General features: G+C 42.8%; 1 protein-coding gene across 2 annotated transcripts in view; it reads left to right on the forward strand.

Annotated features, from left to right (window-relative positions):
* The first annotated feature begins 1,604 nt into the window (after positions 1-1,604).
* Positions 1,605-22,236, forward strand: part of LOC138769227 (galactoside alpha-(1,2)-fucosyltransferase 2-like) — an 89,522-nt gene continuing 68,890 nt past the window's right edge. Inside the window, exons 1-2 of one of the 2 annotated variants that reach the window (XM_069947549.1) lie at positions 1,605-1,786; positions 7,182-7,238. In XM_069947549.1, the coding sequence (XP_069803650.1) occupies positions 7,187-7,238 (52 nt within the window). In that variant the 5' untranslated portion in view covers positions 1,605-1,786; positions 7,182-7,186. Of the gene's footprint in view, positions 1,787-7,181; positions 7,239-22,236 lie in introns of those variants that run through there. The other variant, XM_069947548.1, reaches the window with a different exon arrangement.

Genomic DNA, 22,236 nt, shown 5'->3' on the forward strand with positions numbered 1-22,236 from the left:
TGGAACCCCCTCCTCTCTGTGACGCAGCTCCATAAAATGAATGGAGCCTTGTCACAGAGTGGAGAGGAGCTTGTCACAATGAGGGTCGGCCCGTCTCCAGTGCTTCATGCCTGGTCAGTGCTTGGTAGTAGGCTAGCGCTGTGTGCGGGAATCAAGCAGTTCAAAAAGAGGACCGCAGCACTGGCATTACCACGCCGACACCCGTCTATTCATTTAAAAGACCCAAACAATGTACTAGTGGTACATTCGGTTTAATCTCTACTGACAGATTGTATATGGTTTGTCTACCATAGCCTGCCATAAATATATACAAAAAGGTTCACGGTAGAGGAACTTAATCACCCTTACTCACAGTGTAGCCTACTAATTGGTTACAGCTATGGGTGTCACCCTACTCAATTACCAGAAAAACCCACCATAAAGATGAATACACAAAACAACTATGGGCGTAGATTCTGAATCACTGCAAAGTTCATTTATCCCAATTATAATGATAACATGATAAAAACAATATATAAAAAAATATCACTAAAAATGATTTAAAAACAACCAGGTACAATACATATATAATAGACAACAACATAGGCTGAATGGGTGATCAAAAATAAAAAATGCGTCACAATGGTATGTCACTCCCTAAAAGTAAACCTGCTATTCCAGCAATCTTATGGCTCAAGACACACCAGGGGTAATCATAGACCTTATCAACACTCACCCATTTCTCCTATGAGGGTCACAGCTGTCCCTACGTACGTTTCACCGCAACCGGGCTTCTTCAGGGAACTCAAAAGATCCCTGAAGAAGCCCGGTTGCGGTGAAACATACGTAGGGACAGCTGTGACCCTCATAGGAGAAATGGGTGAGTGTTGATAAGGTCTAGGATTACCCCTGGTGTGTCTTGAGCCATAAGATTGCTGGAATAGCAGGTTTACTTTTAGGGAGTGACATACCATTGTGACGCATTTTTTATTTTTGATCACCCATTCAGCCTATGTTGTTGTCTATTATATATGTATTGTACCTGGTTGTTTTTAAATACTTTTTAGTGATATTTTTTTATATATTGTTTTTATCATGTTATCATTATAATTGTGATAAATAAACTTTGCAGTGATTCAGAATCTATGCCCATAGTTGTTTTGTGTATTCATAGCCTGCCATAGCCTAAAACAAAGTTGAGCTAATTCATTGGTCCCCTATATATTCATAAAACAGAGGGAACTCAGCATATTTAGTTCCTCTACAGTACACAATGCCATTTCTCATCAGGTGTTGTACAAAGAACTACAACATTTAAAGTTGAAGCTCAGGACATGGGAAGTATAGAGAAAGTCAAGAAAAAAATACTATAATCTGAAGCACAGAGTTGTACTAATATTGTGAGAATAAAGTTTTATGGTAATACAAATTTCCCATTGTTTAATGCTCCGCTATATGGCACACCATCAATGCAATAGAGAGTAATTCTAAATCTGTATCTCATGTGGTCTGAAACCTGAGTCTATCTGACAGGGGGAGCTGTTTAGACATGCGAAGCCAAAATTAACCTAGCTGTGAAACAGTACTGTCCTCTGAAAGAGTCTGCTAGTTCTGGGTGTGGATCCACAGTGCAGAAGAACAGAGGAAATGTGTGCTCCTATAGAAGAGATGGTGTACAGCAGGATTACATTACCAAACATCTAAAAGATCATCCCATATATCATGAATGGATATGCTATCTCTACCTTTATTCTGAAAGAAAACACCGCACACCAGTCCCTACCCCATGTCCTGGAGAAATGTTACTGTAAGTATATTTTTAACTCCTAGTACCTTCTACAGCAGAACACTTAATGAGCACACTATACAACACATTAACCACACACAGCAGGATAACACAAATGGTAACACAGCGTACTCATTTCTATAAAAAAGACAAATGCATAAAATAACGACTAAATAGTATTCTACTGGATATGTCTGTCTAGGTGTATTACTATGTACCTTATTCTACTGGTTAAGTCTGTTTAGGTTTATTATATATGAATAATTGTATATAAATTATATCCATATCCTACAAAAGAGTCAGAAGGACTAACCTGCTGCTGTGAGTAACCAAATCTTATACTGTCGCAGAGATGAACAGAGTTAAAACCATAGCAGCTAGACAGGGGTCCTTATTTCCTGGGATAAGTTGTCAAAGTCCCTGTTGGCCAGTCTGTCCTGGCCAGTTCCTATAGACTATACAAGGTACAATACTTACTATCAAGGTAAGAAAAGTAGTATGCAATGTATTTAAAGCAAGGCATCTGAATGAAAAGAAAAAAATAAAGTGAGGTTTTTTTTTGTTACCGCCAACCTACCCTGATAACCTCTATAGGAGTCATATATGAGACTATACATGTATACACATATGAAAATAACATTCTAGTATCACAAAATACAGTGACACAAAACTTAAGCCCATTGTGTCACAGAAATCTGAATAATCTAACAAGATTTTGTTGTTAAATTATACTGTACATGATAAACTAAATTATACTGTAAACTATATAAATTGTATAGGATGTTGTGTAAAAATCTACCCAGTGCTAAAATATTTTCTAAACAAAGGTTTTACATGAGTGTATGACTTTACTCTAGTGGTCCTTTTACCGGGAACGATTATCGTTCAAATTTTCGTGGTAACGATCGCATTTGAGCGATAATCGGCCCATGTAAACACAACAAACAAATGATCAAGCGACGAGCGAGAAATCATTCATCTTGGTCTTTCAACATGTTCTCAAATCATCGCTGGCCGTTCACTAAAAATTCACAGATCGCTTCGTGTGAACTGTCTTTCACAGTTTCACCCTACGTGTGAAATAGGCTTAAGCAATCTTAAAACAATTGCAATACCGATTTTTTCATACGATGTAGCTCTTCGTCTAAATGTTGATCATTATAAAAACAAAATCATTGCCTCAAAATCGTTAAACGATCGATTGGGCAAATTATTGCTCTGTGTAAAAGGACAATAAGGCTCCATTGGAATTTGACAACAAGAATAGAGCTTTCTGTTAAAGAATACATTAGGCCTGTCACAGACTGGGAACGTCACAGACTGGGTACAGCATTATTCTGTATCCCTTAAAGCCAGGCTGTGACATCTCCAGGCTATGACAGTCTTTTTTGTGCAAGAATGTTTCACAGTGAAAGAAACTGTTTGACTGGTAAATGCATTGCATCCCATGTGTGCACTGTCACTCTGTATAGCAATGCTTTAAAGCGATACTGTATCCTCCAACCCCCCCCCCCAAACTGCTGGTATTGTAAGTTTCATCCAAGTAAGTTAAATCCAACAACATTATGGCATTTACTAAGTATTCCTGTATTTAAATAGTTTTTCCTCTGGGACTGCGCTTTCTTTCCTGTTTCCTGGAAATTCTTGAAGCAATCTTGCTAGGTCCTTAGTGGTTTTGTAACTTATGTACATGCCTGGTGTCATGCCTTATGTCAAGCAGGGGCATGTTATCCTGGTTCCAGTGTTGTGGGACATCTGAAACCTTAAATTAATATTCACACGTAAGAACTTAAATAGTTATTCCGGAGCTTTGGTTTTATGTAGCAGAGCTAATGACCGTACCCTAGAGAAGAATTGCGAAAAATAACAAACTCAGCTTTACTGCATCTGACAGTCTCAATGCTGCTACATCCAGTTTTCAGAGTCTTCAGAGCATACTGCACCGAGATTTTCTTTAAAAAGGCCTGGATGTCTGCTAATCACTATATACTATACTCCTGTGGCAAGTTGGCTGGAGAAAGTGTGAAGACAGAAATAATGATAAAGTCATGAGATAATAATCATCCGACAACTTCCATTTGGAAATCTGTTTTCTAAGATACAGTCCGAGCCAAGATTAAAACAATTGAATGGAAAGTATGGAAACTGTCGATATGGTTCAGCATTCAGCAGTGTACAATATTATAGACTGAATTATACTTCCAGTATACATCCAGAAGTGGTTGTATAGTCCACCTGTGGCTTTCATAGCACAAACATATTTCATAGCGCAGTACAGAACTTGTAACTAATCATGTACATCTTGAGGCACACAATTTATTTACTCTATAGAAACACATTAGGGTTAATATCATGGAAGGCAAACTAACATGTCAGGATGAGACCTGGTAGGAATTAAACTCTAATGTGATTATTTAGATACCCACTTTATACCTCTGTTGCAATTTAAAGGGGTTATCCGGAGAGCAAAAAAGTCCCACCCTTTCTGCTGTCTGGCGCTCTACTTCCTCCCTCTGACTGTTTCTGCTGATAACTTTCTCAGACGAAAGGAGGATGGGATCAAGTTGCGGGTAATGATCAAAAGCTGCCCGATATTACCAATGTCATGGCGACAGCAGGCGGGCAAAATGTTTCGCCTGTACACAATACCCGCAGTGTCTACAACATGCTCCTGCCCCACTCTAATCTGGGAAAAAGTTATTAGCACAGATGCGCAGAGGGGGGAAATGGAGCACCAGAGAGCAGAAGAGGTGCTGTAGAACCTTTTTCCTTAGGATAACCCCTTTAAGTGTTGAGGAGTGTATATGGTGAGGTCTTGAGTCTGTATATACAGTTGTGCTCAAAAGTTTACATAACCCGGCAGAATTTTTGCTTTCTTGTCCTTTTTAATATGAATGATAACACAAAAATCTTTTCGTCCCCTCATGGTTAGTGGTTAGGTTCCCCTTTGTGCGCCTTGCCACAACACCCCCCAACTCCCCCCCATCCGCTAATCGGACGAACAGGCATATTCCAGGGAGAAGAGGAAAATCTACCCTTTCTCCCTGGGATGCCCACCCCTCCGTCCCCCCTCATCATTAGGAATGCCCCTCGAAGGATTTCTCTTATTCATTATTTGTCCAAGTGGTGCACATGTGCTGTATCCTAGAGTTGGAAAAGGTACAAAGACGGGCAACTAAAATAATAAAGGCAATGGAGCATCTCAGTTATGTGGATAGATTAAAAGAATTACATTTGTTTAGTCTCGAGAAGAGATGTAAAGGGGAGATATGATTAATTTATTTAAATATATAAATATGTGGAAAAGCTGTTCCAGGTAAAACCCCCTCAAAAGACAAGGGGGCACTGCCTCCGCCTGGAGAAAAAAAGGTTCAATTTCCGGAGGCGACAAGCCTTCTTTACCATGAGAACTGTGAATCTGTGGAACAGTCTACACCAGGATCTGGTCACAGCAAAAACAGTAGAGGGCTTCAAAACAGGGCTAGACAAGTTCTAAGACCAAAATAACATAAATGCATATGAATAGAATCTACCCATCATCTATCCCCATTCCCTTCATCCATCCCCTGCTTGGTTGAACTTGATGGTCATGTGTCTACAGTGCTACAGTGCTACTCAGTGCTACAAAAACATGGCCACTTTTCCCCCTCTGGTCTCCAGGTCAGGTGTGGTTTGCAATTAAGCTCCATTTACTTTAATGGAACTGAGTTTGAAACCCTGGGACTAGAGAGCAGACTCTATCTACAGATTGAAGATCCCACAGGATGGAGGTAAGTGGCTTACCCCCAACTGCCGGCACAAGTGAAAGGGACCCTGGTAATCATGCTGCGGGGGTTCCGATCAGTCAGTGACAGGTCCTTGTCCTGTCACTGACTACTTTAAACGCCGCAATGCACAGGGGGTTAATGACGGTCCCACAGCTGCCTGTCATTGTGCCCAGGTCTAAAAATCGAGGATACAGACAGCCTAGGAGGCATAGCTCACAAGCTGTCTGTGGGGAGCTGATCCGGCCAGCAGACCACCAGGGAAAGGTAATCCAGACTATTTAAATGTCGCTGTCAGTTTTGAAATCAGCATTTAAATAATTAAGTAGCTTTCACAGAGAATCGCTACTAGTGGCGTCCCCCAGCTACTGTGAGCAGCCATGGGCCAGCCACTAAAGAGAGGGGTCATGTTGTGACACCCCATCTATACCCTCCTTACTGTCACCATGATGCAAATGTAAGTCATGGTGCTAAAAGTCTCACAGGCTGTCAATATATAACTGAATAGATGATTGCAGCTTTAAAAGTGAAACTCATTTTCATTTGCTTAACACAGAAAGAGAAAAAAACTATGACAACATTACAATTTTTTTTCATCTTGCCTCCCCAAAAATATTTATAAAAAAACAATCAAAAAATCATATGTAATCCATAATAGTACCAATAAAAACTTTAGCTTGTTTCACTTAAAATAAGCCCCACACAACTCTGTCAGAACATGGTGACACAAAAACAAGGGGGGGGGGAGGTGTGGCCTCCTCCCACACCTGATTTATTATGATTAATGCCTGTAAATGCCATGTAAATCATGATACAAATCTATATCTGCTGGAAGCCTGCTCCAGGCACAGCGGTGATGTGCGCCTCTTAGTAAATTTACCTGGAAAAAAGGGTGTGGGGCTTTATTTAAGACTGGCGTAAATGTCCCCCAAAGTTGTTTTTTTACAAGGTTTTCCCAAGACTACAATGTATGACAGTTTTAAAGGATAGATGACAAGTGATTGGTAGGGGTTCAACTACTGTGGCCCCAATAGATTATGTAAATTAGGGACCTGGGTGCCATTTTGTGAATGAAGCAGCAGTAGTCATACTGGACCAAGGCTTCATTCACAGATTATGATATTGCTCTATATAGCTTGGCGCTGTATTCCACTATCTTATCTGCTATCCTTAGCAAACCCCTAGAGTGGATTGAAGTCGCAGTGCACATACACGAAGACCACTTTACCTATACAAGTGCACTCAGGACCCCCCATACTTGTATCGGTGGGGTCCAGCAGTTGGATACCCAATATACACTAATACCTACTGTAGTAAACTTGACTTTATTCTTTAAAGCGACTCTGTACCCACTTTGTGCCCCCCACAACTACTCATATCTTCCTGTAGCTGATGATAAGTTCTTGCTGGTGGTATGTTTATCAATTATCATCGCTGGTGTCGCTTTCAGTGCCCAAAAATCATACTTTACTGTAGCTGGAACCGTGTCTAAGAGGAGTGGCATAGAGCAATCGTGCCTTAGGCCAGCACCGCCTGTGTGGTGGTCTCTGTCTCCCCCGCCTCCCGCTGCACCCGCTGACCGCCCTCTGTCCGGCGCCCAGTCTTTCTTTTTGCCTCTTTTGCACAAATTTTAACACTGTTTCCTTTTCCAGGAGCTATGTATTGTGAAGACAGGAAAAATGCTGCAGTCATTGAATTCCAATACAGAGGTGAGAATCAAATTATCATTTAAAACTGTCGTTTTGTACTAATGTTTTGTGTACTATGAGATCCTGATTTTGCACGTTTTACAATCTACAAAGTACGGAGAGGTCTGTAATTTTTTATTTACACTTCACAATAGAAAAACAGAACTTAATATTTAGGACAGAAACCTTTGTTTGCAGTTACAGAGGTCAGATGTTTCCTGTAGTTCTTGATCAAGTTTGCACACACTGCATTTTGTCCCACTCCTCTATACAGATCTTCTCCAGATCTTTGAGGTTTTGGGGTTGTAGCTGGGCAACTTTGTGTTTCAGCTCCCTCCAAAGATTTTCTATTGGGTTCAGGTCTGGAAATTGTCTAGGCCACTCTAAGACCTTGAAATGCTTCTTACCGAGACACTCCTAAGTTGCCCTAGCTGTGTGTTTCAGGTCATTGTCATACTGGAAGACCCAGTCATGACCCATCATTAATTCTTTTACTGAGGGAAAGAGGTTGTTGGCCAAAATCTTGTAATAGATGGCCCCATCCATACTCCCTTCAATACTGTGCAGTTTCCTTGTCCCTTTTGCAGAAAGGCACCCCAAAATTATGATATTTGCACTGCTATGCTTCATGGTTGGGACTGTGTTCTTGGGGTTGTACTAATGTTTCTTCTTCCTGCAAATGTGAAGTGGAGTTGATACCAAAAATTCTATTTTGGTCTCATCTGACCACATGTCCTTCTCCTATGCCTCCTTTGGATCATCCAGATGGATCATCCAGATGGTCATTGGTAAATTTTAAATGGGCATGGATATGTAGTGGCATGAGCAGTGACACTGTACTGTACTGTACTGGATTTTAATCTGTGACAGCATAGTGTGTTACTGACGGTAATCTGTGGTTGCAGCGTTCTTGAGATCATTGACCAGTTCCTCCTCTGTAGTTCTGGGCTGATCCCTGACCTTTTCAAAATCATCTTTATCCCGCGCGTAGAGAAAAGGTTGTGGCATTTTCAATAAGCTACTTGCCTATTATTCTGTAGCCAATCCCCGTCTTATGCAAATTTACTATTTTGTCCTTGGTGACCTTATGCTGCGTTTACATGAATCGATAATTGGCCTGATCGTACGATTAACGATGTTGGAGTAACGATTTTTTTTCATAACGATCAGCGTTTAGATGGTACGATATATCGTACAGAAAAATCGTTTTGCGATTGCATGCCCGCAGCTCGACCCGCCCGCAGCCCGGCCCCCTGCTCGCAGCCCGGCCCCCTGCTCGCAGCCCGGCCCTCCGCTCGCAGGCCGGCCCTCCGCTCGCAGCCCGGTCCCCCGCTCATCCGCAGCCCGGCCCCACGGTCAACCGCAGCCCCCTGCGCCTCCCCGATCGCCACCCCCGCCGCTCCCATCGCCACCCCACCGCCGCTCCCATCACCACCCCACCGCCGCTCCCATTGCCACCCCACCGCCGCTCCCATCGCCCCCGCCAGCCCGGCCGCAAGCATACGTTACCTGCTCCGCGTAGCAGGTCTTCGACATCCCCGTCTCCGCTCTTCAGTGCACTGATTGGCTGAAGAGGGGAGCCGGGAATTTCAAACGGCTCCTCTTCAGCCAATCAGTGCTTTTCTTCAGCACTGATTGGCTGAAGAGAAGCCGTTTGAAATTCCTGGCTCCCCTCTTCAGCCAATCAATGCAAGGCAGCACTGATTGGCTGAAGAGGAGCCGTTTGAAATTCCCGGCTCCCCTCTTCAGCCAATCAATGCAAGGCAGCACTGATTGGCTGAAGAGGGGAGCCGGGAATTTCAAACGGCTCCTCTTCAGCCAATCAGTGCTAAAGAGGAGCACTGATTGGCTGACGAGGAGCCGTTTGAAATTCCCGGCTCACCTCTTCAGTGCACTGAAGAGGGGAGCCGGGGGTGTCGAAGACCTGCTACGCGGAGCAGGTAACGTATGCTCACGGCGGGGGCGATCGGAGTGACGGCGGCGGGGGGGGGGGGCAACCGGAGCGGCAGGGGCGATCGGAGCGGCGGGGGGGGAGGCGATCAGAGCGGCGGCGGGGGTGGTGATCGGAACGGCGGTGGGGGTGGCGATCAGAGCGGCGGCGGCGGGGGTGGCGATCAGAGTGGCGGTGGCGGGGGTGGCGATCGAGGGGCTGCGGATGAGCGGGGGGCCGGGCCGCGGGCGGGGCTGCGGCCGGCCGGACTATCGTGCGACGATTGTTTACACGGAACGATCGGCAAATTTTTTGCGAGCAACGATTTGATAACATGTTGAAAGATCAAAATGAACAATTTCTCGTTCATCGTTTGATCGTTCGCTGCGTTTACACGTACGATTATCGTTCGAATTCGATCGTTATCGCGCAAATTCGCACAATAATCGTTACGTGTAAACGCAGCATTAGACAGCTCTATGGCCTGGGCCATGGTAGACAGGTCAGAGTGTTGTCAATTGAGTGTGTAGACAGGTGTTTTATACGGGTAACAGGTTCAAACAGGTGCAATTAATACAGGAAATGAGTGCAGAGTTGGAGAAAAAACTAACAGGACTGTGAGAGACAGAATTCTTGCTGGTTGGTAGGTGATCAAACACTGAGGGTGCCAGTGAACAGAGAGATTAATCTGAAGGATTTTTTAAGCCAAAGCCAGGAGCAGATTATAAACAGAGAGCAGGTCCACTCCTGGGTTTGGCTTAAAAAATCTGTCAGATAAATCTCCCTGTGGAAAGGCACCCTTATTTCATGCAATAAAATGCAAATTCTTTATTTAAAAATGATACAATGTGATTTTCTGTAATTTATTTTATAGATCCTGTCTTGTACAGGTAAAGTGTTCCTATGATAAAGCTTACAGACATCTCCATTCTTTGTAGGTGGGAAAAATCAGCAGTATCAAATATTTTTTTTCCCACTGTATAACAAATGGGGATGTGAGCATTGTGCCGCAGGCTAGCTAGGAGTAAGGGCCCTATTACACAGACAGATTTTATCTGACAGATTTTTTAAGCCAAAGCCAGGAATGTTTTTGAAAAGAGGAGTAATCTTAGTCTTTCCTTTATGACCTGTTCTCTGTTTACAGTCTGTTCCTGGCTTTGGCTTAAAAAATCTGTCAGAAAAATCTGTGTGTAATAGGGCTAGTGTTGTCTCATAGCAGGGTGGTACAACTAAATCAATAGTTTCCCATGAGCCCAGTAACATTTTTTTTTTAATGGATATGTTTCATTGATGCAGAGTGCAGGAGTTGAATTAGAGTAGACTCTTATATAGAGGATCCTTAGGGCCCTATTACACGGGATGATTATCATGCGGAAAATCGTTATATTGTTTGAATTTAAACGATAATCGTCCTGTTATTGCAGGCAACGATGTGTTGTTGATTGTTGATTTAGATCTGACCCTAAAATCATTGTCAATTGTTTGCTAATTGTTCGCTGTAATGCTGCGTTTACACGTAACGATTATCGGGCGAATTTGCGCGATAACGATCGAAATCTAACGATAATCGTACGTGTAAACGCAGCGAACGATCAAACGACGAACGAGCAATCGTCCGTTTTGATCTTTCAACATGTCATCAAATAGTCGTTTGTCGTTCGCAAAAAATTTGCCGATCGTTCCCCCCGCCGCTCCGATCGCTACCCCCGCCGCTCTGATCGCCACCCGCCGCTCCAATCGCTACCCCCGCCGCTCTGATCGCCACCCGCCGCCGCCGCTCCGGTCGCCACCCCACCGCCGTCGCCGCCCTGATCGCCCCCACCGGCCCACGGTCATACGTTACCTGCTCCGCGCAGCAGGTCTTCAGCCATCCCCGACTCCCCTCTTCAGTGCACTGATTGGCTGAAGAGGAGCCGTTTGAAATTCCCGGCTCCCCTCTTCAGCCAATCAATGCACGGCAGCACTGATTGGCTGAAGAGGGGAGACGTGAATTTCAAACGGCTCCTCTTCAGCCAATCAATGCAAGGCAGCACTGATTGGCTGAAGAGGGGAGCCGGGAATTTCAAACGGCTCCTCTTCAGCCAATCAGTGCACTGAAGAGGGGAGTCGGGGATGGCTGAAGACCTGCTGCGCGGAGCAGGTAACGTATGACCGTGGGCTGGCGGGGGCGATCGGAGCGGCGACGGCGGCGGGGGGGGTGGCGATCGGAGCGGCGGGCGACCGGAGCGGCGGCTGGGGTGGCGATCGGTGCGGCAGCAGTGGGGGGGCCACCGGAGCGGCGGCGGGTGGCGATGAGAGCGGCGGCGGCGATGAGAGCAGCGGGGGCGGCGATGAGAGCGGCGGGGGTGGCGATCGAGCCGGCGCAGGGGGCTGCGAATGAGCGGGAGGCCGGGCTGCGAGCGGGGGGCCGGGCTGCGGGCGCGCGATCGCAAAACGATTTTTGCATACGATATATCATACCGTCTAAACGCTGATCGTTATGAAAAAAAAAATCGTTAGTCCGACATCGTTAATCGTACGATCGGGCCAATTATCGCTTTGTGTAAACACACCATAATTCCACATTCGTTCACTAATTGTTCAGTGTAATTCCACAATCGTTCACTAATCGTTCAATGTAATTTCAAATCATTGCTTCTTTTACTGGGATCAGATGGAGTTAACGATCGTTGTAACAATTGTAACTAACGAGTATCATTCTGTGGAATGGTGCGTTTACACAGACAGATTTATCTGACAGATTTTTGAAGCCAAAACCAGGAACAGACTGTAAACAGAGAACAGGTCATAAAGGAATGACTGAAACTTCTCCTCTTTTCAAATCCATTCCTAACTTTGGCTTCCAAAATTGGTCAGATAAATCTCTCTGTGTAAATGCACCATAATATGGTCAAGGATTTCAGGTTAAGGGTCCATTTACACAGAAAAATTATCTGATAGATTCTGCAAAAGATTTGTAGCCAAAGCCAGGAATGGATTAGAAAAGAGGAGAAATCTCAGTCTTTCCTTTATGACCTGATCTCTGTTTATAGTCTGTTTATAGTTTCTGGCTTTCGGTTCAAATCTTTGGCAGATAATCTGTCAGATAATCTTTCTGTGTAAATGGACCCTAACGATAAACAATCTAATTTGCAATCTTTTATCGTTAATTGTTAAAAATTGCTTTGTCCAATAAGACCCTAATGCTGCGTTTACACGGAGCGATAATTCGCCCGATCATACAATTAACAATTTCAAAGTAACAATTTTTTTTTATAAGGATCAGCGTTTAGATGGAACGATATATCGTACGGAAAATTCGTTTTGCGATCGTTTTGCGATCGCTTAATCTCGCACATAGGAAAAATCGGTGAACGACTGTTTACACAGAACGATCTGCAAATTTTTTGCGAACGACAAACGACGATTTTAGAACATGTTGTGAAATCAAAATGAACGATTTCTCGCTCGTCACTTGATCGTTCGCTGCGTTTACATGTACAATTATCATTCAAATTCGATCGTTATCGTGCAAATTCGCACGATAATCGTTCCATGTAAACGCAGCATTAGGTTTGTAAATGTGCTGTAGTCTACGGAAGAGGACTCATGGTTAAGTTGTGGCACAGTCTCACATAAAGGGCATAGCCAAAATCGGTGAGTAAGCCAATAAGCACTAATTCTGACTCTAAACCAACAAAGAGTTTAGTGTCTCAAGAGAGTCCTGATTCACTCTTGATGCCGCATGATGCCATGATGATCACATTCTACACAACCTATTTCTCTCGTAGGTGTGGGTACCAGATTCAGTAGGTTGTGCTGTAGTTTTCAGAATACAAGTGTTTAGTCACTTGCTTGTAGCAGGTTTTACCTGGGAACTGGAGACCGACTAGGTGAAAACAAATGCTTTTTATTGATCCTGCCTGTCTAAAAACAAAATAAAAAGGGATCAAAATGTCCCATGAACCCCAAGATAGTACAACTCATGGCACACAAACCTTTGCACAGCTCTGTAGGTAAGAAAATTAAAAAGTGACAGCTCTCATAATACAGCAATGCATAAATGATTTTTTTTATTTAACAAAAGTTTGTTTTTATTGTATAAAATTAGGAAACCGTAAAGACGTCTATAAACTAGGTATCACCGTAATCATAACATCCCGCATTAATAAAATTAGCATGTCATTTATACCGTGCAATGAATTCTGTAAACAAAATCTAAACATCTCTCTATAACATTTGTACCAAAGAGTTTTGGATTTGGTTAAAAAGGAATTCTAAACTTTTAGCCTGGAGCTGGGCAAGATAACAGATTCAGTGTCATTTTCAGAGATTTTGCCGGTCTGTAATCAGAACAAGGCATGTTGTATCTCGGAGTTTAATGCATGGTTAAGGCAGTGATGTAAGGCTGAAGGTTTTGGGTTTGTTAGTCATAGCTTTTGCAAGTGGTGCAAAAAGGAGATGTTCAAGAGGGATGGTTTGCACCCATCACTCATAGGTACACAGGAACTTGGTGAGGAATTCAGATTGTTGGACAGATATTTAAACTAGATGAAGGGGACAGAAATATGATTGTTGAGGAGGATTTCTGTCCCCGACCAGTAAAGACAAATAAGTGTATTAGGATTTGTGAAAGCGCAGTGGTTGGTGCAGTAGACGCAGTGGTTGGTGCAGTAGATGCAGTGGTTGGTGCAATTGACGCAGTGGTTGGTTCTGTAGATGCAATGGTTGGTGTAGTTTATCCGGGTATTGTTGGTAAGGTAGATGCTGTTGGTGCAGTTCATATTGCCATCGGCAACAATGGCCGTACTTTGCATGTTGTGGAACAATACCTATTGTTCTATGGGATCCTGACTGGAGCATATACACATCGTATATGCTCCGGCCGGGATCCCATGCCGGGCCGCAAAGAACTGACATGTCAGTTTTCTGCGGGCACAATTCAGTGAATTGCAGCCATAGGAAACCCTGTGAGTTCACACAATGAAGCAAGCGGCTCCGGACGCTTGCTTCATTGTGCGCTATAGGAAGTTCTGATGCGGACGCGCACTGATGCGCCCACATCAGAACACTACGGCCATAAAAATCATCCTGGCGATACTGTAGTACCGGCTGGGATGATCTTTGCAGAGACTGGCTGTTCGGTGACCCAGCCGGGTCACATAACGGCCGGTCTCTTACATAGTGCGAACATCGTCAAAAGCAAGAATGTAATACAGACCTTTACAGCGGCATCTCTTAAACAGCTTGTGAAGTCACCAACCAGAGGAGAGAACATTTTAGATTTAGTATTTACTAATGGGGATCGGATATCTGAAGTTAGAATGGAAGAAAATTTAGGTTCCAGTGACCACCAGTGTTTATGGTTGACGTACAAACTGACTGCGTGCAATCCCATACTACAACAAGAGTACTGGATTTTAGGAAGACAGATTTTAAGAAAATGGGGGAATATTTAGTTAAAGAATTAAGAGGGTGGGATAAAACATTAGGAGTGAGCACTCAGCGGGCAGTTTCGAAAAATGCCATATTAAAGGCAACTAGACTACATGTACGAGAAGTTAGCAAAAGTAAAAGGAAGAAAAATTCATTATGGTTTACTAAAGAGGTTAAAGCCATTGTAAAGGGAAAAAAGGCAGCGCATAGGAAGTATAAAGAGACTGGAAATGTCGCTGACAGAGAGACGTATAAAATTATACAGAAGGAGGCAAAGCAGATTATAAATGCTGCTAAAGCCTCAAAAGAAGAAAAAATGGCAAAATCTCTTAAGGAGGGGAGTAAAACCTTCAGATATATAAGTGACAGGAATAATAACAATAAGAAGAAGAATGGCTGCAGCATTACTAAAATAAGTAATGGGGAGAATATGTTTATTGATGGAGAGAAGGCGATCGCTGACTATTTGAATAGTTACTTTTGCTCAGTGTTTTCAAAAGGAGGCCCCCACAATCACAGGCTGGTTAGGCACAGCATTGGCTCCAATTAAATGGGTTCAGCTCCAGTATTTTCAGAGGCTGAAGTTGCAGAGGACCTTGCCCGTTTAACCCCTTAGCGACCCATGACGTATCTGATACGTCATGGCGCCGCGGGGGGTGTTCAGAGAGGGGTCCCGCCGGGACCGCGCTCTGAACGGCGCTGATCCCGGCTGACACGTGCAGCCGGGCAGTGCCTCTGTTAGCCGGCGCGGGTCCCGTTGCCGCGCCGGCTAATTAAGCACTTCAATGCAGCTGTCAAACCTGACAGCTGCATTGAAGTGCTTTATGCACACTATCCCTGGTGTCTAGTGGGTCGGATCTCCCCCCCGCGATGCGATCGCGGGGGGGGAGATCCGTTCTTCTGCTCGTGTCGGGCCTCAGCGTCGGAATGACGCTGATCCCGGCTCGGCAATAGATTGCTATGGCCTGCAGCAGGCCATAGTAATCTATGACCGATCTGATGGATCTTTGCTGTGTATATACACAGCATTGATCTCTATGAGAGATCAGTGCTGTCTATATACAAGTCCCCCAGGGGGGCTTCTAGTCCATGTAAAAAAAAAAGTAAAAAAGTGTTTTTATTAATAAAAAATCCCCTCCCCTAATAAAAGTCCAAATCACCCCCCTTTTCCCATTTTATAAATATAAATTAATAAATAAATAAATAAATAAACATATTTAGTATCGCCGCGCGCGTAATCGCCCGAACTATTAATTAATCACATTCCTGATCTCACACGGTAAATGGCGTCAGCGCAAAAAAATTCCAAAGTGCAAAATTGCGCATTTTTGGTCGCATCAAATCCAGAAAAATGTAATAAAAAACGATCAAAAAGTCGTATATGCGCAATCAAGGTACCGATAGAAAGAACACATCATGGCGCAAAAACTGACACCTCACACAGCCCCATAGACCAAAGAATAAAAGCGCTATAAGCCTGGGAATGGAGCGATTTTAAGGAACGTATATTTGTTAACAATGGTTTGAATTTTTTACAGGCCATCAGATACAATATAAGTTATACATGTTAAATATCATAGTAATCGTAACGACTTGAGGAACATGCATAACAAGTCAGTTTTACCATAGGACGGACGACGTAAATGCAAAACTCCCCGAAATCAAAACAAATTCGTTTTTTTTTTCAATTTGACAGCGCAAATGATTTTTTTCCGGTTTCGCAGCATATGTTATGGAAAAATAATGCCGGTCATTGCAAAGTACAATTGGTTTCGCAAAAAATAAGCGCTCATATACGTCTCTAAGTGAAAAAATGCAAGCGCTATGGACTTTTAAACTTAAAATGGAATAAGCAAAAGCGCAAAAACGAAAATAGGCTTTGACCTTAAGGGGTTAAAGTTGAATAAGGCGATAGGTCCAGATGGCGTCCATCCCAGGGTTCTTAAAGAACTCGGATCTGTGATTGTTGCCCCCCTGACAGATCTGTATAACCAATCCCTGCTAAGAGGAGATGTCCCCGATGATTGGAGAACAGCCAATGTTATACCTATCCACAAGAAGGGGAGTAGAGAAGAGCCCAGTAACTACAGGCCAGTGAGCTTAACATCTGTAGTAGTAAAAATGATGGAAACTCTTCTAAAAAAGAAGATAATGGATCACCTAACAATCAACAATTTGATGGATCCAATTTGACGGCTTTACTGTGGGCCGATCATGTCAGACTAATCCCATTGATTTATTTATGTCACAAAAGTGCTGGATGAAGGTGGTGGCATGGATATCACCTATCTGGACTTCAGCAAAGCCTTTGATACAGTTTCCCATAAAGAGCTGACAAGTTAGAAAAAACTGGACTCAATCCCTGGATAGTTCAGTGGATTTGTTGTTGGCTGGAGGATAGATATCAGAGGGTTGTTATTAATGGTGTATATTCCAAGCAGAGACTGGTTACAAGTGGTGTGCCACAAGGGTCTGTTCTGGGTCCTATTCTTTTTAATATGTTCGTAAGTGACATAGGAGAAGGTTTGGTAGGTAAGTTCAATGATTCCAAATGTAAAATCCTCTATATAAGTATCACATCGGCAGTAATGTGTTGGAAAAGACTTCAGAAGAGAAGGATTTAGGGGTAGTGATTTCTGAGTCACCAGTGCAACCAGGCAGTGGGGAAAACAAATCGTATGCTGGGGTGTATAGCTAGAGGTATAACCAGTAGGAAGAGGGAGATTGTGATCCCGCTGTATAGAGCTCTGGTGAGGCCACATCTGGAATACTGTGTCCAGTTCTGGAGACCTCACCTAAACAAGGATATCAAGTAGAACGGGTCCAAAGACGGGCTACAAAAATGGTGGAGGTTGTGAGGCATAAGGCATATCAGGAAAGACTTAAGGATTTGAATCTGTATTGTCTGGAGGAAAGAAGGGAAAAGGGGGGCATGAATGAAACCTTTAAGTATGTTAAAGGGCTAAATAGGGTTCAGGAGGGAAGTGTTTTTAGTAAAAAACTGAGGACACAGTGAGAGGTTAGTTGGGGGAAAGACCAGAAGCAACATGAGGAAATATTACTTTACTGAAAGAGTAGTAGATACTTGGAACGAACTTCCAGCAGATGTGGTTGGTAAATCTACAATAACAGAATTTAAACATGCCTGGGATAAACATATACTGTATCTCTCCAAAGATAATAAGAATGGAAATACTAAGAGGGCAGACTAGATGGACCCAGTGGTCTTTTTCTGCCGACAATCTTCTATGTTTCTATGGAGCATATTTAAAGAGAACCAGTCACTAAGAGAGTGCTAATTAATCTATAGACATCATGTTATAGAGCAGGGAGAGCTGAATAGATTGATCTATACCTTTGTGGGAAAAGATCCAGTATAACATGTAACATGATTGAAATCCCTAATCATTATGTGATAAACAGTCCAGTGTACAGTACCATGTCACTCAACAGACTGGACTCTTTAGCATGGAAACATCAGAGATTTTAATCAACAAATTACAAGTTTAATCCCTTAGAGACTAGGCCTGTTTTGCCCTTTAAGGGATACTTCTGGAATAAAGATGTTTTTAATCAGAAAGTTAAGTACTTGAACAAATTTAGTCCTGCAAAAAGAGATGCTTGCTTTCCAGTCTAACACGGCGCTCTCTGCTTCCACCTCTGTCCATGTCAGAAACTGTCCAGAAAAGGAGAGTTTTTTTATGGGTCCACGGCACGTTATCCATGCAATTTCCATAGTGTGCAAGGGCCATTAATCTGCAATGGGACACAGAGGCAGGAAATTTGTTAAGACCTGTATACACTGCTTATGATAAATTTCACCTTTAAGTAATTGTATATGTTATACCTGAAGGCACCAATAGGTGGCAACAACTCACTATATTTTTTTTTTTACATATAATCAACACCTGTGTAGTAAAAAATAAATAAATAAATGAATGAAAAAAAGAACAATATATATATATATATATATATATATATATATATATATATATATATCTGTATGTAATAACTCTGTCTTTGGCATTGAGCTGCTGATCTCATATCTGTCCAGTTTCTCAGCCACTCATATATTGGGATGTTTGGGAGGTTGATGACTACTATTTTGGACACCTTTTTGTGCATATTTGACTAAAAAGCATTTTTATTCATTTCAAGCCCATTGTAATTAATAGGATCTGTTGATTGATTTAAAAAAATCCAAAAATGTTGCAATAACAAGGCTTGTAAAACCAAAAGCTGACCCTCCTTCCTTCATACTTTGATTTCACCATATTTTTGTTTGTTTGTTTTATAAGGGACTTTTGCACTATGCGAGGACTCTTTTTTAACTTAATTTATAGTTTTCATCACTGCCATTTTGGGGTAGATGGCAGTTTTTTGCTTGATTTTATACGATAAAATATGATTCTTTTATTATAATATTTTGTTTATGCGTTGACCACGCAGGATCGTTTACATTTTTTTATTTGGAAAATGGAAAAAAAAGGATAATTTTTTTTTTTAAACAGTTTTAGTCCTTCTTGGGGAAGTTTATAATCACTAAATTGCTTATATAGGCCAATGCAATGAGTATACATCAAATACCATAGGGGTGCTGTTCACACCCATTGAACACCAATGATGGATGCCAAAACTGTTAACATGCAATGATTTATCAAAGTGATCTCCAATGTTGGCCATTACTGCAGATAGCGGCCAGCACCTTAGCTCCACAGCCTGTTCCATACTTGACCGATACCGAGCCCAGTACAACAGTTATATACAGAACACAGTATACAATATTTGCATGCTTTTATATTGAAAAGCAGGGTCAACAATGCTCTTGAGTACAGCTGAGATTTGTTCATAAAGGATCTATGGCTGGTTGGTGAAGGTCCTATTACACAAAACGATTATTGGCCTTACTTGGCTGATTACTGGCCGTTCAGGACATGCACGATGTCTGCTGATTGTGATGTTGATAATTTTTGCAACAACGGTCTGCTTCACGTCGCTCTTTGTAATAGGAGCGGCAAAAGCAGACCGCCGCTGACTTCTATGGGCAGCCCATCCTGCTTCTCCCCGCTGGCAAAGAGCGGGGAATGAGGGGAAAGCAAGCAGTAAACTGACAGGCCGGTTCTCACATCCCCCTTATTATTATGCCGTGTAGAATACGGCCTTAACTCTGTAAAGTCTAAGGGAATGTTTTATTGGATTTTCTTAGTTTTCATTAACATGGCCTCTGAATGTGGTGTGTACATAACCCATACATTTGCTCATTTGCTATTAATAGAGATGAGCGAGTAGTGAAATATTCGACTTAGGCACCGAATTCGAATAGGCACCGATATTCGACTATTCAAACGAATATTCAATCCCATTATAGTCTATGGGAAAAAAATTCAAGGCACTTGGAAATCCAAATTCGACCACTTGGAGGTCACCAAGTCCCCCATGAAACCTCCCATGCGAGATCAGGAATGTGATAAATTAATAGTTCGCGCAATTACGCATGCGGCGATACAAAACATGTTTATTTATTTATTTATATTTATAACATGGGAAAAGGGGGGTGATTCAAACTTTTATTAGGGGAGGGGGCTTTTTCTCAATAATAACACCTTTTTTTTTACTCATATACTAGAAGCCCCTCTGGGGGACTTCTAGTATATGCACACTAATCTCTCATAGAGATCTATGCTGTATAGGATATACAGCATAGATCAATGAGATCAGTGTTCTATTGCTTTTGTCTGCTGCACCACTACGGCACCACTACGGCGCCACTACGGCGCAGACCCCGGCCGGCACCGGAGGGCAATCTCTCCACTAGACCACCAGAGAACAGCTGCAGTAAGTCTTCAGATGCAGCTGTCAACTTTGACAGCTGCATCTGAAGACTTAATTAGCGGGCACCCGGGACCGCGGAGGTTCAGAGCGGCGTTCTGATCTCCCTCACCCGCGCGAGGACATACAGTTACGTCCTTGTGCGGGGAGGGGTTAATGGCCAATTGGCACAATAGGTATTACTTGCCTTTTACTAGGCAACTGGCACAATAGGTATCACTTGTCTTTTACTGGGCAACTGGCACAATAGGTATCACTTATCTTTTACTGGGCAACTGGCACAATAAGGTATCATGTGCCTTTTACTGGGTAACTGGCACAATAGGTATAACGTTTACGTGCCCTTAGTGGGCTAAATCAGGGACACTATAAGTCACTTGTACACACAGGGTACTGAAATGAATACACCTGCTGCTGCTGCTGCTGCTGTTATATCATCTATTTCTTAACACTGAGAAGTGCTTTGGATTCAAAAATGACTTTTTTGCTGCATCTTAGCCCTGAAAAGGACTTTTGGGTTCAGTAGTAATCCTGCCTGACCAAAACGCTACGAAAACCTATCTCTCCCTGCTCGAAGATCTTTCCCTCACGAGGTTGAAAGCACATCTGCGGTCGAGAGGCGGAAGTCAATTATTAAATATGGTTCAGCCATCCAATGAGGGTAGACACCGTTTTCGCACTGCGTGCGTACTCCCTGCATGGTGATTGGATTGAGAAAAGCGCCAAGTGGGATGGGAGGGCTTTCGAATGTTTCCCACATATTCGTCACACTACTCGATTGAATTGGAATCTTTCAAATACCACGATATTTGATCGAATACCATCTCGATCGAATCGTATTCGCTCATCTCTAGCTATTAACAATATGGTGGTATGGGCATGTTCAGCAGGGGTATTGTAAAATAAAGCAGTCCATATGCAAGTTTAACGGAAAAAAAACCTCCAACTTGGCTTGATTGTGGCATATAAAAGTTCAGCACAGAAACATAGCAACACTGTGCAAAAACGGGATACAAAATAAACACCTGCCCGGCAGGGCCCTAACTAAATAAAGGCCCTTACCTTCACAGCAGTGTCTCATCAGGTCACAGCTTTCAGGCTCTCAGCCTGGGTGAGATGTACACCCCCTCCAGTATCTTTCCAGCCACATGTATATGATGAGTAGAGTATCACAGCATAGAGAATTCTTGTATTACCGCACCTCATTGCTTCATCTCATTTCTGTGCAACAAGACTTACAATTCCGTACCGCAGTTTTCTCCTAATACTGACTTTGGTGCACCTACCTTTCTAACATTGTTCATATGTTCTTATAGGCTAAGCATAAAGGTAATTTTCTTACCTTCATCCTCAGCACTGTTTTCAGGAAATCTTAACTTATTCTGTATACAAATGAGAAGGTTTGGTGCACTGGGGACTATGGCCCTCACTGCATTGATCCAGCAACTGGCTCCTGCTCTGCTCATGAATATTGGGGCAGCGTTCTGCAGTGACCTCACTCTGGGGCTTATCACTGCAGAGCGCAGGATGAATATTCATTACAAGGGCAGGTGTAGTCCTGATCCTAGTGCCCTCGGTGCCCTGTGTGCTATAGGAATATAAAGCAAACTTTAAACCTGCTGTTAGTTTCCCTTTAAAGTATACAGTCTACCATTTTTTTTTTTAGGTTTCTTTTCAGAAAAGGCTGTTGTGTGTCTGTACATTATGCACTATTTTGGACAATATATAAATTGTGCATGGCATATGACACCAGTTTTCTCCTCTGTGCAGTTGTCCCTTAACTAGAGAGTGGAGTATATGTGATGTCCCACCACGGGTGTTGCTTGTTCTTACACCTCTCGCAAA

Source organism: Dendropsophus ebraccatus, chromosome 12 (assembly GCF_027789765.1).
Source record: "Dendropsophus ebraccatus isolate aDenEbr1 chromosome 12, aDenEbr1.pat, whole genome shotgun sequence".
In the NCBI taxonomy this organism is placed as follows: Eukaryota; Metazoa; Chordata; class Amphibia; order Anura; family Hylidae; genus Dendropsophus; species Dendropsophus ebraccatus.